Below are 16,994 nucleotides of genomic sequence, written 5' to 3'. Positions count from 1 at the left end.
TACCCAGACATTTAAAAAGAACTCAATACCGTGAAACCATGGTATTTTTATCCAAGGTTATCATACCATCTGAAACTTATAATGGAGGAGCCATTCAGGAGCCATGTGCACCCAAGGACAGGTCAAATCAGGTCAAATCTGCTTCTTTCAAATCTCTTTCTTTCAAGTTTAAAGAAAACTTGAATGCCAAAGCATTTGAGATATATACAAAATATTATAATATATTGACATCATCAAATTAATAAAATATACAGCAAATGAGAAATAAATGACAGAAAAAAGGAATAAAAGCAGACAATATCTCTAAAAATTACAAGATTTAAATGTGTAGATTATTTAAATAAGGCAAATGTGTTGAATTACCATTACTAATGGTTTATATTTTGCAGCTTTAAATTAAAGAATGAACTATTTTATGTTTCTCTTGCGACTGTGCATCCTGTCCGCTGCGAAGCCAAATAAAAGTAGGCTAAAATAAAAGGGTAATGCAAAAACACATAATGACAGCTTTAGAAAGCAAAAGCAAAAGTCGAATCCTGGACATTTTAAGAGCTTTAGAATCTCCGGTTTGTCAGCATGTCCCAAAAAGGTCTCTGTGGGTCTGCAGAACATGTCAGATTACCTGTGGGAGTGTTGACAGTTCACACGCACACACGAAATGGGTTGAGATAAGATTTTCCACTACTTAATTGATCATGGATGTTTGGTTATATTGGGCAAATACAAAAAAGTGTAAAAGGATGATAATAATAGTACAAAACAAAAAAAAAAAAAAAACGTGTGACTAAATATACTTAACCAGTTGTTAATATACACTACCTGGGCGGCCCGCCCAAGAAAAATGTGTGTGGGAAGCACTGCAAATGCATCAAAGTCTTTTACTATATCAAAGTCTTTTACAAAAAATTACTACTTCTCAAGGTTTTGAGATCGAATTTGAGTCCCAGTACAGGTATCTTGGAATCTTATTAGATGACTCCTTTTCCTTTGGCCCTCATGTTCAGCAATTGGCAAAAAAACTAAATGTAACTTTAGGCTTTTATTTTAGAATTAAATCTTGCCTTTCTTGTGAAGCTAAAAAGAAGCTTGTTGCTGCAACTTTTATGTCTGTATCAAATAACGTGTAGTCAGCTGTTCAGGGGAAACAAAGAAAATAAGCATCAGGATTCAGGACAATGGTTTATTATCTTGTCTGCTCTTCAATGAATTTCCTGTGTGAATGAATGCTGAGTGTTTTAAAGCGATGAAGTTATGATATCATCTGTAGTACTAGAGAGAAACACTGGAGTCTGCTCAAATAATATAGTGGTTGCGCTGTGGTTTAGTCTCACAGAACAAATATGTGCTTGGTCAACTGGTAAATCCCATCACACACACACTCACACAGAGTGATTTGAATTTCATATATGATGTTTACTCAGTAAAATAGCCTCAGCTCTGACATCATTTGGTCAGCATCCAAGGAAGAGCTATCATTAACAGCTTTAATAAACATGCATGCATACAGTATATTTAGAAGAATTACATTCTCCTTCATTACACACATGCACTAATTTATAAATATGTGTCTGTCTGTTGCAGATTGGGCGATCTCAGATCTTTCTCGTGAGTCCTGACACTAAGAAAGTGGCCATAGAGAAGAGCTTCAGAGAGATTTCCTTCTGTTCTCAGGTCTGTCATGTTTTGGCAAGCTGTTGTTGTGGCAGTTTAATTATATTTTATGTGTTCTTTGTGACAAAAAAATAGAAATCATATCTGTCAGGCAAGATTGAGCAAGACATCTCGTTCGATGAAGTCATGACATAATAAACATAAATGAATGAACACTGAAAAGAAATCAGCCCTTTGTCTCTGCACTTGTTCAGACATGTTTTGTAAATATTCTTAATCAAATATGGCTTCTTATGATCTAAACACATATGCCAAATCAGGCACTGCAGCAGATTAGGGGATAGTTTACAATATTACCAATATGAGCTACTGTGATTTTGGTCATATACACTAGTACTACCATTAAGAGGTTTGAGGACATTTATATTTTATAATATTAAATAATATTTATAATTTTTTTTTGTATTTTGTATCATACGTTTTTTTTTTTGCTATATAATTTTATAAATAAATTAAACAATATATATATATATATATATATATATATATATATATATATATATATATATATATATATATATATATATATATAAATAAATAAATAAATAAATAAATATATATATATATATATATATATATATAAACTATTCATAATAAATAAATAAATATATATATATATATATATATATATATATATATATATATATATATATATATATAGGGAGATATTTATATAATTTTAAATAATTATCTTAGTAATCTTAAATAAATCTTAATAATTCTAAAAATATGTCTGAATTTCACAATCATGACTTACATTAATTAATTGATTAACTATATAAATAATTATAACACACTATATGTATTTTTAGCACAGAATTCTGAAAAAAACTTGCTGGATGTAAACTCGACATTGCATTAAACTGTGAAGTTACAATTGCAAGAAAACAACAACTTTGAGTTTAAAAAAGGTCACAGTTATTTTTGTTTATGTAGCACCAGAAATAATCTTCCATACATTAGACAGCTATTTCTAAAACATGCAAATAAATACTGAACCCAGTTAAGTAGTGCAATTATGCCTAGGGGGATTAGAAGTGGCCTCTTGACTCTTTTATTCCATTGACTTTCTCTTTCTCTCTTTAGGGAATTCGTCACGTGGACCACTTCGGCTTCATATGCAGGGAGTCGGTTGAATGCGGAGGCTGCCAGTTTGTTTGCTATGTTTTCCAGTGTGCGAACGAGGCTCTGGTGAGAACCATGGATAAGATGAAAACATTGTTTCCATCCGAAGAACATTCGGAACAGATCCTTTAAAGAGGACAGAAGAATGTGTTCTGTTCTATCTTTTCTTTTTCGTTAAGTCAGGATGAAAATACAGTACAGTGTTTCCATTTGCACTATGAGGACAATGCACATTTTGTGTTGTACAAAATACAAACCGCAAATCACAAAATACAGCTACTAATGGCATACAAAAATATTTTGAATCAGTAAGTTATGATCCTTCATATAGTGAAACAAATGCATCTGGCTTGTTTCAAACAAGGATTCACTACATTATGGGATTTATGATGGTAATTAAATAGAATATTCCACGGGGTGCTATTAACCCTTTCTTTCAAAAGTTTTAGCTCAGAGCTGCTGTGTTCTTCATGTTCAGGTGGATGAGATCATGTTGACTTTGAAGCAGGCGTTCTCTGTGGCCGCTCTCCAGCAGAACAGCAGGACCCAGAGTCAGCAGTGTGACGGCTGTCCCCTGCAGCAGCTGCACAAACTCTGTGACAGAATAGAGGGTGAGACGTCTACTGTTTGTCATTTCACTCAACTCTGTCATGTTTGACCCATGCATCAGCCTGGACTTCTAATGTATGTCATGCACTCATCTGACATCCTGATAAAGTTCTAGAGAGCACACATATCAATTCATTTGGGATATTGACCATTTCAATGTGGTGGTGTCACTGGCCCATAAACATTTCCTAATTGTTGTCAAACTATTTATAACAAGAGACAATTGAATAATATCCTAACATTAAAACAGCTGCCGTAACTCATTGTTATTGTTTACATGTCTTAAAATGGTCTATAGTTGTTGGTTCTCCGTGTATGCAAATAGATTTGTGCTTTTTTGAATGAAAGTGACTCTTTCATCTTTCATAAAATTAGGCATATTCTACTTTATATAGGAAAAAACATGTACTCAAAATCATTCAAAATGTTGCATTTTTTTGTAAGATGCTTTGTGAATTATATTCACCAAGACTGCTTTATTTGAGCAGAACATGCAGCAAAAGTAGAAATGCTTTCATAAATGAGGCAAAGCTGAATTAGTCAGTCTTGTCGGTGAATGGAATGGATGATCAAATTTAGGGCTCTATTTTACCGATCTTGCTGCAAAGTCCAAAGCTTAGGGCGCAAAATAATTAAGGGTGTGTTTGAATCCACTTTTGCTATTTTAAGGACGGAAAAATCCACTTTGCGCCATGGCGCATGGTCTTATAGGGTTGAGCTTATTCTTTTAATGAGTTATAGGTGTGTTTTGAGAATAAACCAATTAGAGCCTCATCTCTCATTCCCTTTAAGAGTCAGTTGCGTCGTTGCATAACGCATTTGCTATTTACATGACCGAATTTGTAGGTGGAAAAACAGAGCACTTCACTAGCAAGAAAACTGTTAAACAGACCATCTACAGGCAAGAATGAGAGATGAGCCTCCTCATTCTTTACGTTCAATTTCACTCTCCTCCATGAAGACGTGTTGTACGCACAGACATCAGTCTATACGTGATTCATTTAATTTGTTAAGCGCAAAGATTTGTTTCAAAACTATTTCTAAATTCAGTTCTAATTTCCAGCAAATGAATAAATGAACAATAATAACGAAGTGTGTTAAAAAAAAGTTATTTTCAAATACACATGCTATGCCCCATATGGTCTAAAACTTGACTGGTGGGCAAATCTAAGCTTGCTTTTTAATAAAACAAATATAAATATGCATGTAATAATAAAACTACTACTAATAATAACATTATACAATAGCAAATAGTTATGAATAAACTAAAAAAGCCCTCCAAGATGAAGGAGGCATGAAGGCAGTGATTGTTATATTTATGTAGGCTAGAAAATAATAATTTTTGTAATATTTTAATCCATTAATTCTATTTCATTTGTAAAGTATATTTGCGTATTGTTGTACATCCTGTGTGTATTAAGCAATGTTTAAGCGAGACGCACAGCTAACACGCTCTGCGCTGGACTTAACCTCCTCTAAGCTGGTCTATTGAACAGACTATTTTAGTTCTTCAAAATAGCAACGCGCCAACAATGCACCCCTCCTTTTTTAGACCAGAACGCCTACGGGCGCAGATGCATTTGCTATTTAAACATTCTGCTGCAAAACATTGAAACAACTCTTGCGCCGAGCTGAATCTAGCAAACAACAATTGCAACAATTTTTTATTTAGTGTAGCAGCATAACCAATATTATATTTCAGCTTAAAAGGGATACATTTTTCACTGCCAATTAAAGCTCCACGATATTAGAAAAAAACTTATATTGCGATATGTAGTTTGTCTGCAATATATGTTGCAATATGAATATAATTTCACAAGATCTCAAATAACTCTATTTAGGATTAATTCATATTTTTACATTTATTGGGAATATTTTGTAGAGGTGTATATGCATTAAGTACAATACAACAAATACAAAAGGACAATTGAACAAATCCATTAATTTTATGCTTTTCTGTGAATCTTACATTTTGAGGTACAGAAATGTAATAATAACAGATAAAATAAGACTATATAGTGAACAGTCTTCATTGTATAACTATAAATAATTACATACAATTAATTTTGGGGTTTATAACCTCTTGGTTTAAGTTTGCTTAAATCGTACACAGTCACAGGTCTAAAAAAAAAAAAAACACATCCAAATGAAAATCATTCACTCTGTTTTAGGGTTGAATCTTGTGATGACTCTGCAAATCACATGTGTGTGACTATTGCAGATTGATACATTGTGATATCTGTGCTAAAACAATATATTGTGTAACCCTACTGCTAATCATTTAACTTTTTTATACAATATGTATAAAGTTTTTATTGTATACGTGCTGAGATTTCTAGGGAGTTCAAGTAGTATGGAGTGGAGTGTATTGGATCACAGTTGAGCCGTGATTCAAAGAGATTACAACCCACGGTTCGGAACACAAGTAACCCACGGATTACTTACTAGATTTTATTTTACTGTTAGATTAATCCCACATTTTTAACAATCGCAGAGAGATTGCCTCTCGCGTCATTTAAATTACATGTATGAAAGCATTTAAGCTTTTCTGTAAATTATAATGATGACGGAAGAAGTTGCTGTAGGTTATTCGGGATGTGGTGTGTTTCTTAGGTTATTGGAGGTGTTTTCTGTCACTACTTGTTTAGCCTGCATTAATGCATTTGGTGCAAGCTGCACGATTAATCATTATCATAATCAGAAAAGATCGGGATCTCAACACCCACGCAACATAAATTACAAATGATGGGGACTTGCATATGTTTATCGATCTTTGAATCGCTGCCTTGAAAACCCAAAAATCAATGAAGAGGTTGAGTCTTCGGTCTTTTGAGTTAGTTATGACATTACAAACGGTCAAATAACACAAAGGTACTGGGATAACAGTTTATAATTTAGATATAACCACTGATGTTTATGGTAAGATTACAATCACAGTCATATGCATTTAACTTGACGCTCAAAATTGAAAGTTGTAGGCAGCAATTACATTATTTAACTAATAGGTGGCTATAACCAGCCATCAAAAATATGTCCCTGTATAATTCTTCAAAAATGATACATCTTGCAACGAAACATGAAGTTTTATAAATGAATAACTGAATCATTTCTTAAAAATTAGACTAAAAATAAATATGGGGTGTACAAATTATAATGTTAGATTTTTAAGTTTAGCGTCATCAGCAACATTAGCAGTGACAGTGAATTTTCACAGTACTGAATATTTTACAATTTATTTTTATTCAGGTTATTATTTTTTTATTTGTTTTGTAATAAATGTAAAGCAAATGACATTTGTCTGTCTCTTCCACTTTTTGGCTGATCCGAAAAATGGTCCGATCCGTGACTAAACAAAAACATAATGTGATCCGAACCGTGAGATTTGTGATCTGTTACACCACTAGTATGGAGTCAGGTAATTAAATTACTTATTGTGGTATTGGATTACTTTTTTTCTGACAAGATAATTAGAAAAAGTAATATATATCCAATTTTAAGGAGGCATATACTAGTAATTGTTAGTAAATACTTAGCAATTAATAACTTTTTCAAAGTAAATTCCCCAAAACTGACTGTAATCATATCAGAATAACAAAAAAATCTTTATTCAGATCATAAATTAGAATAGATTTTTAATTCAGAATCAATTCAGGCTGCAGCAGTGCACACTTGTCTTTAATTCTTTGTAGATGAAGGGATGACTGTGTGTGTTTTATGTGCAGGTCTTCATCCATCCAAAGCTAAGCTGGAACTGCAGAAGCATTTGGCAGATCTGGATAATCAGGAGCAGGCAGCTGTGTTTGAGAGCACCATGGTGAGTTCAGTTATTTCAGTCTTCAAACCGCTACAACACACCGCACAAATACGCTTTAGCTTCCCTATTCTTTGGATTAACAGTGTGTGTCAAATCCTCAAGTGTGGCATTTGAGGAATGTGTGTTTTACTGTTTAAAGGGTGTGACTTGTATAAATTAAACCAGTTTGTCCAGTAGTCTTGCATCCTGAAACTACTCTTAACATGAACATTTATTAACCAAGTACATCAAGCGATATCTTCAGAGCATGAACTTCCTAGCTTTTTTTTTCCGGACCGGTTTAGGTGTCGTATTTAGGGTAGAACAAACAGGAAGTTTGAACAGAAATACAATGCAAAATGATATTAATATGACTTAATATGAATTTTTATGTATGTAATAATTTTTGTCACGTTAAAATGTGCATGTTAGCATATTGGGGATTTTTGTGTGAAGTGTATATTAATATATTTCTGCTCTCTGCTGGTCTTATTTGTCACACACTGTATGTTTTCTAAGGTCATTGACGCCACCTTGTGGTTATTTGGAGAAATGAAACCTTCATGTTTTGTGTTTGAACAGAAAGCCAGGCCTAAATCGGATCAGGAGGAAAATGAGTTGATTGTCTCGTGTCTTAGACGGATGTACGAGGACAGACAAAAGACACACACACACAACGGGCAAACAAAAAAGGTAAACCTCCATTTTATGGACTGATGGACACTCTCAATATGTCTCATTATAGCTGGGCTAGAAAATGATAATGATAAATAACGATAAATAATAATAAATATTCCAAATATAACTTTTTCTTTGATCAGTGGGGTGTATGCACACAGACTTTTAATTTTCAGTCAGCCCAAGTGGTTCCAATGAACTGACTTCACAATCAGCCAATTTGAATGTTATCATTCGTTTCAATGGGTGTTATCGGTGGTGATCAGCTGATAGATATGGGCCAGTGGGGGCCTTCTGCACCTACTAGTAGTAGTAGTAGTAGTTCATTCCGATGTGGCGACTTCAGATTAATAAAAAAAGGGACTAAGCCGGAAAGAAAATGAATGAATTAAATTTCCCATTACTTGTATTTTATTAACGTGTACCCCTACCTCAACCCTAAACCAGTCGTCACAGTAATGTAAAAACAGATCTGGATCTGGAGTCTTCTTTATTAGTATAGCTGATTAACCATGATAATTATTTATATTATTTATACAATTTTCCATTAATTGTATTTTATTACCGTCTACCCCTACCCCTACCCCAATCCTAAACCCAACCGTCACAGTAATGTAAAAACAGATCTGGATCTGGAGTCTTCTTATTAACTGATTAACCTTGTGGATGGATGATAGCAACCCTTTGAGCCTACCAGTAGGGACAGAAGGCTGTTATAATCCATCCACAAGATTATTTAGCTATACTAATAGAGAAGACTTCAGATCAACTGTTTATCTGTTAAACCCCATTCACATGGGGCTTCAGCGTCAACGCTTGACAGAGGGCATGTCTTAAGTTGTGGCTGACGCGATCCATATAGCAATGAAATTAGTCAGCAATCGGTTACTATCTGAGCTGGTGTATTTGGATACAGTAATCTGATTGGCTGACTCTTCCGTCGGATCCACAATGTAGATCGGCAACGCCTGACGTCACACATTCATAGAGAATGGGAAGCATTAAAGCTGACGCCCCATCTGAAAGGGCCCATAGCTATCAGCTGATAACCACTGATAACGGCCATTCAATCGCGTGATCTTCACTGCCTCATAGATATACGATATGAAGTGTTTCTCAGACCAGACAAGAAGCACTGCATTAAATTCCATTCCCCCTCCCCATGTTTTTAAAATATGAAAATGTATTTTAATGCAGTAGTTTTTGCGTTGACCTGCTACTACTGACGGCACTAGGGCTTACGTTAGCACTTTCATCCAGTTTTATGCTTTAAAGCTCATCAGTTTTTCATGTTTGCAATGCAAACTGTTTATCTATTCAGGCAAATTGCGGTAGACAGCAGTGTAATTGTTTGTATTTTTTCCCACATGTGAATAGTTAAAGACAGGACCAAGAAAAGAGCTTGAATTTAGCTAACCACACTTTGCAAATTTGTTAAAGCCACATGAAACAACGCTCATGTTCTTAACGACATTGACAAACAGGAGAAACACTGCCATGAACATACAGTTAGAGGGCTATTCTATAGATTTACCATGCATTGACTTTAGTACCAGTAACTGCAGCATGGCATTGTGGCGAGATTGGTAGATATAAATACAAGTTGCATTATTTAATTAATGTATACATGTATTAAACATATCGAAGAAGTCAATAATTACAGTAATTGTTGATATTAAGCCATAGAATTTGTATATTTGTATTTAAATTTAATATTTTCAGCCTAGTGTTTTTTTGTACATGTATTATTAAAAAAGTAAATACTTACATTTCAAAATGATAATAATGTATTGTTTGCGTGGTTTTATCTATGGTTTTGGACAAATAAAGACATGTTTATCGGTGCCTGTTTAATTTGAATAAAATATTTTACTTTTACATGATAGTATTGTTTTACTCAGTGTAAATGTGCACTTGCATCACGTCCTTAAAGTTAAGGAACAAAAACCTTGATTTGAAATCACCAGTTAGAACCTTTAGGGATATAAGAACTAAATTTCGCTGTTCACATATATATATTTTTTTAGGGAAACAAAGCTGCCAAAAGATTTCAAATTTACTCGATGCAAGATTTATAATTGTTTATCAGTATTAAAACTATACAATGTTTTTCCATGTTTTGACAATAAGAGTTTTAAGCTAATTTTTAAACTTTTAAGCAAAACATTTAAAGAATTACTGTTTTAAAACTTTTCGTTATAATAATCAATATTGGGTAATATAATTTTTTTTTGTCGTGATAATTTTTTGGCCATAATGCTCAGACCTTGTATATTAAACAATGCAAAGTTTGAACCTTGCTAAATGTACAGCCTGGTTGTTTGAGTATTTGCTGTCAGTGCCTGTTTATATATAAAAGTGTACACCTGCATGTGTTGCACTTCTCAGGATGTTGTTGTGAATGCTGAAAGCAGCGTGAGTTCTAGCCGTGTGCGTCTGGAGGAGTTCAAGTCTAGAGCTAAAAGATCCCTCACTGAGTCACTGGAGGGGATCTGGAAGGTACGTGCACATTTTGTACATTATGTCCTCATCTGCCACTAACATTCAAAGTATGCAGGCCTTAAGCAGATTTTGTGACCTCAGTATGTTTAACTGTGCAAATGGACTTTAATAATGTTTGTGTTCATATAACAGGGTGGCAATAAGTCAAAATCCCAGAGGGAAAACAGTGAAGGAGAGAGCAACTCCTCCAGTTCTACCACACTGAGCAGCACACATCAGGTTTGCAGATTACTCGCATTATTTTTTTATTATGTTTTCTGTCATAAATTGAATTAAAGACTGATCTAAATTATACTGACATTAAATGAGCGGAATTGCATCAAATTTACACTCTTTAAATGGCAACAAACACTTATTTGAGTTAATAACGGAATTGGAATAGATGAATAATATTATACAGTTAAGGTCAAAAATATTAACCCCCTGTTTATTTTTCCCCCCAATTTTTGTTTAACGGAGGGAAGATTTTGTCAACACTTTTCTAACCATAATAGTTTTAATAACTCATTTCTAATAACTGATTTATTTTTTATCTTTGTCATGATGACAGTAAATAATATTTTACTAGATATTGTTTAAGACACTTATACACTTATACAGACCTATACAGTTTAAAGTGACATTTAAAGGCTCAGCTAGATTAATTACTGTAGGTTAATTGGACCGGTTAGGGTAATTAGGCAAGTTATTGTATAATGATGGTTTGTTCTGTAGACTATTGAAAAAATATATTACTTTTAGGGGCTAATAATTTTGACCTTAAACTGTTTTTTTTTTATTTAAAACTGCTTTTATTCCAAACAAAATAAAACAAATAAGACTTTCTCCAGAAGAAAAAATATTATCAGACATACTGTGAAAATTTTGTTGCTCTGTTAAACATAATTTAGGAAATATTTAAAAAAGAATAAAATTCAAAGGGGGGCTAATTCTGATTTTGTGTTATATACAGGGATTTTTAGTGCTATCTGTTATTTATCAGGATGTCCGTTGATTCTTAAAAAGTCTTAAATTCAATAGGATAAATATAAGGCCTTAATTTGTCTCAAAATGTCTTAAATCTGTATATAAAATAGGGGTGTCAAAATTAATCGTTTCTTTGGTGCAATTCGGTATCGGTTCAGTAATAATCATAACCGGTTATTACTGACGTCATTTACCTCATATGCGCTCTGTCGCGAGGGAGGCGATCGCGAGTATTTACAACGCTCTAACTACTTAAAACTCATAAACTGTGCACAATTTCACTGTGTGTGTTTGCTGGATCAGTCTTTCACTGACATATTCAACAAAAGCCCCTATTTCACTGAGATTGAGAGAATGAAAGTGCTCCATTTCTCTCTCTCTCTCTCTTTCTCTCGCTCTCACACACACACACACACACACACACACACACACACACAGTGGCCCATTTGACCTGCTGGCGTGGCTTTTCTTCTCCTCTCGGCTGTTTTACAGCGTTAATAAAGAAATAAGCGCGTGTCTGCAGAGTTTTCTCCACCGTGTCTATCATACATCAGCTGTGAGATCACCGCTGCCGCCTGCCGCTTATCAGTGTCACTCATCTGTGAAGAGCGCAGCGTGCAAGAGCCAATCGCAATCGTTTTTGTTGAGGGTGTGACCAATCAAAGAGGTGTAAGAGAACTAGACAAGGATCAGAAATTGAGCTGGATATTTATATTTGTTTATATAATTTGCTTAATGCTCGTGTTGTTTAAAGTTATAGTTTATATATATGACTGTTTGTATTGAAATGACAGAATTGTATTACAAATATATAAATATACATATATTCATACATTTTAATACAAGAACTGCTGCTGTGAAGAAAATATAAAACTGTATGAAAAGCACCGTCAATGCACCGTGATGCACTGAAATATCGAATTGAACCGAATCGATGGCATGATAATCGTAACCGAACCAAACCAAACCGTAAGTCTAGTTTAAGTTCACAGCTCTAATATGAAAGATGCCCTAAAATTGCATAACATCAAACATCTTCCATTAAACAGGTTTTGTTTCTTGTTTTTTTGTTTAAATTTCACTCTGAACGAACCCAATAAAATAAATACTCGTAGGGATTTTGTTTGCGCATGCAGATTTTGTGGGGATTTTACTCTATAATAGCTGTTGACGTCTGTTTTAACACATATATTAGCAAATATAGAACTACAGATGCATCGATCAGCTGAACAGGGACCAGAATCTGACAATTGTTTGCATGACCGGCTTGACTGGTGATTCCCAATTATTATAATAAATTATATCTAAATTATATTCCTATAATAAAGAGTGTTAGGGATGGTAATTAAAAAGTTGTGTGCTTTTTGCAAATTCTGTACTATAAAAAAATATATATTACACTTTAAAAGTCTTTTCAAGAGTCAAAATGTAATTCTGTGTGGTAATGAAAGGTCTTAAAAAGTGTAATATAACACTTAGAAACCTGGAGATCCCCTGTTTAAGATGTTTCAATCACAGTTATATCCACTCATATTAATTTACTGTCTTTTTACTATATTTGTTTCCAGCATGATTTATTATGTTCTTTTAAACTTCTGTTTTGATTTTAAGGAAACATCATTGCAGGAGCCACTCTGCTCTCTGCTTCTCTCCAGTCCGCTGCGCTCCCACAATTCCACAGGGAATCTGAAGCATCTTGAAGGCTCTGACAGGGGTCAGGAGGATCCTGAGAGTCCGCCTCAGGGTTTCAGGAGACGCGCAAGCACTATCAGTCACTCTCCCATGTTGTCGTCCTCTGAGCCGAGCCTCCCTCCTCTACAGCCCACTGCTGCCAACAAACCCAAACTGGTCCGACACTACTCCGTCAGCACAGACTCCCCACACCAGAGCAAGTGAGACCCCTTGTGTGTTTGTGTATTTGTTTGTGTGTGTGTGTGTTTATGCATGCGTTTTTGTGTGTGTGTGCCTGTGTGCTGGTTGATTCTTTTGGTCATTTTTTCGTGTTTGTATGTGTGGACTAAGTACGAATTACCAACTTAGTAAATTTTTAATTTTTATGAATTGTCTCAAATAATTTTTTTACATTTTTAAATTTTCTAATTATTTACAGTAAAGTTAAAATTATTAACAAATTTTTTTCTATTTCAAATTTTCTAAAATTATGTTTAACAGAGCAAGGAATTTGTCACAGTATTTCCTGCAGTGCTTAATTTGAGCGGGATCTTGACGGATCCTGCTCTGGAAAATATCAGATATTAGTGTTTTGCGTTCCAATATTTATTTGAATGGATCCGGCATTACCTTGTAACTTGTAAGTGAAGGCTGTGTGGATTGTGTGTGCGTGCACATGACTGTAGTCACCATGCGCAAGTTAAAGCTAAAGTTATGTTTAAGTATTGGCCCTCAACAATTTTTTTAGCCAATCAGCTTATGTTTACAATCACTCTCATTGGTTGGTGATTGTTTCGCTCGCAGTGAGCCACGAAATTAAATAATGGCATAGTGAAGATGAAACTGCGTGAATGGATCAGGATAGCAGGAAACAGAAGCAAAGCAGTCTCAAGTCAGCCAGAAAACATGGCGAAAAGATACTGTGGACTCTTGAAGATTAGAGTCATTCGATAATTTTTTTGTTACGGCACAATAATAGTGGACTGAAAAGTGATTGTTCATAGGATTTATGTTTGTAGTTGCATGTTTTTATTATCCATGACTGGCCTAAAATGTTATATATGCCACTAAATAGTTAATGACTGTTCAGAAATGTGATGCTCTTTTTGGTGGACGTCGGTCACGGTAACTTTGATTCCTAGTTTTGTTCTGGGAATTATTAATTTACAAAATAGGCACAGATTTTTTTAAATCTTTTTTTTTTTGCTGGAGAAAATCTTATTTGTTTTTTTATTTCGGTTTAAACAAAAGCAGATTTTATAAAAAAAAATAAAAAAATAAAAAAAAACATTTATAAGGTCAATCCACTTGTTAAGTGTAACGTCATGCAAAGCGGCTTTCAGGTCCGAAGCAAAGGCTGCATTTACACTGGATGGTTCAAGTGACTCGATTCCAATTTTTTTCTCTCTCCCATGTGCCACAGATCGGATATGGCCCATGTACATGTAAGCAGGAAAAAATCACATGGATTCCAGTTTACTCAAATCAGATTAAGGCCTTGTTCATATGTGGAAATGCGTCCAATATGAATCGGATCTGTGCCGTCGTGTCTACAGTGTAATCAGGTAAATCAGATTTTCACCTGTCGATGCGAGTCGCGGATTATTAAAAACCATAGCAAATAACATCAACTCTGACGCTTTCATTTCGGAACAGACTTCAGCAGAGTCCCAAACTTTTAATCTCATACACGAGGACTAAAAAAGCTTTTATATTTTCATCAAGTATTTAAGCATGTTAACAAGAGAGAGAAGAGAGAGTATGCAACATCCGCCACAAAACCAGTATAAACTATTATAAAACTGTGGCATACGTCACGTGCATGAATCACACCATGGATATTACGTTAATATGCCTACTGGTTTAACAATGCTAAGATTACAAGAAGATGGCAAAATGAGAACTTTTCTGTCATAAACTATAGGAAAACAACTTGTCAAAAAGAATTTAAAAAAATTAAACCCTGTAAACATTAAAAACAGGAATGGAGAAAAAAAGCTCTCTTTTATTGTCAGCTGTTAGTCAGCGCCCTCTTTTTTTCCCCCTGGTCATTGCGCCTTTGCCGTGTACTTTGTAAAAACAGACAATTGGATATGAGTCACTTTTAAAAGATGATGTAAGCCGGTCAGCAAAAAAATTCAATACAGTCACAAAATCGGAATTGACCATCAAGATCTGCAGTGTAAATGCAGCCAAAGCGATGTAATACTTTCGAAAATCATGATCGCAATATATATATATATATATATATATATATATATATATATATATATATATATATATATATATATATATATATCCGATGACCAGAAAGCACTCCTAGTGACCAAATGAGCAACCAAATGAAACTTCGAGGATCCTTAAATCGAATACAGAAAGAGCATAGCTTTCCATTTCTTTTTTGCAGAGTTCTCAATTTTCAAAGTTGTGGTATTTTATTAACAATTCAGTTCAATTAATTGTAGTTAATTTGTTGTCGGTTGGTGTTTCTGTGTGGAGTTTCATGTTCTCCTTGCGTTCGCATGAGTTTCCTCAGGGTGCTCCGGTTTCCCCCACAGTCCAAAGACATGCGGTACAGGTGAATTTGGTAGGCTAAATTGTCCGTAGTGTATGAGTGTGTGTATGAATGAGTGTGTGTGGATGTTTCCCAGAGATGGGTTGCGACTTGAAGGGCATCCGCTTTGTAAAAATGTGCTGGATAAGTTCATTCCACTGTGGCGACCCCAGATTAATAATGGGACTAAGCTGAAAAGAAAATGAATGAAAGAATGAATAATTTGTTGTCAAGTTACAAACGGTACAATTTATCATGGCTGAATGCTTTTAAAAACCTCACACAGTCGCTGAAGAGCGGTGGGGGTGAGTTGCTCGCGACGTACCTGAAGAGCAGGGAGGGATGTTGTGGAGAGGGAGGAGATGCGTGATTTCCGAGAGATTATCATTCATTTGTGGGTATCCGGGAGTCTATGCATCCTGTGGGATGTCTGCTATTGCACATACTAACATTGCGATATCGCTGCTGAAACGACATATTGTGCTGCCCTAATTTGTAACATTGTTTACATTACAGAGACATACTAAATCAATATGATAAATGTTTAAGATATTAAATCTAATTAACATAAATGTACAAAATAAAATAAGCTACAGTCAAAGATGTGATTATGAATGGGCTAAAAATAGCATTAAGGAAACCGCCGGAATATTTGCGTCATACAAAGTACAGTATAACATTACAAGGTTACATCACAGTGTATGGACTTGCGTGTATATGGTGTGTGTGTGTGTTTTTTACTTACCAACCCAAGAAAAGTTTACTCAAGGGCAGCTGTACTTTGTGTTCTGCTTTATTCATTCTGTGCATCTCTGCTTTTTGTATCCCTTTGTGGCTTCATTTATCTTTTCCATCCTTTCTGTATTTTGATCAGTCCTTCCTCCTCTCCGGCTTCTTCCTCTCCTGTGTGTCAGCGGCCGCTGAGGCCTCGTTCTTTTGCTCTTGATCATTCCACACGGCCTCTCAAGCGCAGGTGAGATGTGTGTGTGTGTGTGTGTGTGTGTCCTTTCTCTGCTCTGCTGTCATTCACACACAGCTTAGGAAACATTTTCCACATCAAATAGTTTTACTGTCTGTCTTTCTTTCCTCTGAAGTCTCTGAACTTTCCATGTAAAAGCTGGTGAAAGCACATTAGGGAATTTGACTATATTAAATGCATGCAGGGACTGTTTCTGATTTCTGGCCTTTTGGGGACCCAGGAGATGTGGCCTTCTGTAGTTAAAACAACCCCTCAAATAAAATAGTCCATTTTTTTGGCATTAATTGGATCAGACCAAACAAACAAACATTTTGTTTCTAAAGAGCCACATTTGCTCATAAAATAATCAGCTAATCACATTGCAGCAACTCAGTGCATTTAGGCATGTAGACATGGTCATGGGCTGGTGTGAGTATTTCAGAAACTGCTGATCTACTGGGATTTTC

General features: G+C 34.8%; 1 protein-coding gene across 17 annotated transcripts in view; it reads left to right on the top strand.

Moving 5' to 3' along the window:
• tbc1d1 (TBC1 (tre-2/USP6, BUB2, cdc16) domain family, member 1) overlaps positions 1 to 16,994 on the top strand; it is a 119,688-nt gene that overhangs the window by 61,988 nt on the left and 40,706 nt on the right. For 8 of the 17 annotated variants that reach the window (XM_073950072.1, XM_068217982.2, XM_017356001.4 and 5 more), the window contains 9 exons: positions 1,582 to 1,671; positions 2,758 to 2,862; positions 3,275 to 3,407; positions 7,128 to 7,219; positions 7,781 to 7,891; positions 10,265 to 10,375; positions 10,511 to 10,597; positions 12,956 to 13,236; positions 16,444 to 16,542. In XM_073950072.1, coding sequence (XP_073806173.1) covers positions 1,582 to 1,671; positions 2,758 to 2,862; positions 3,275 to 3,407; positions 7,128 to 7,219; positions 7,781 to 7,891; positions 10,265 to 10,375; positions 10,511 to 10,597; positions 12,956 to 13,236; positions 16,444 to 16,542 — 1,109 coding nt within the window. Of the gene's footprint in view, positions 1 to 1,581; positions 1,672 to 2,757; positions 2,863 to 3,274; positions 3,408 to 7,127; positions 7,220 to 7,780; positions 8,103 to 10,215; positions 10,376 to 10,510; positions 10,598 to 12,955; positions 14,135 to 14,775; positions 14,983 to 16,443; positions 16,543 to 16,994 lie in introns of those variants that run through there. The other 9 variants (XM_073950080.1, XM_684525.11, XM_068217984.2 and 6 more) reach the window with 4 other exon arrangements.

This window comes from Danio rerio, chromosome 1 (assembly GCF_049306965.1).
Source record: "Danio rerio strain Tuebingen ecotype United States chromosome 1, GRCz12tu, whole genome shotgun sequence".
Lineage (NCBI taxonomy): Eukaryota > Metazoa > Chordata > Actinopteri > Cypriniformes > Danionidae > Danio > Danio rerio.
Note: the sequence above shows the minus strand (reverse complement) of the source record. Positions and strands in the feature narration are given on the sequence as shown.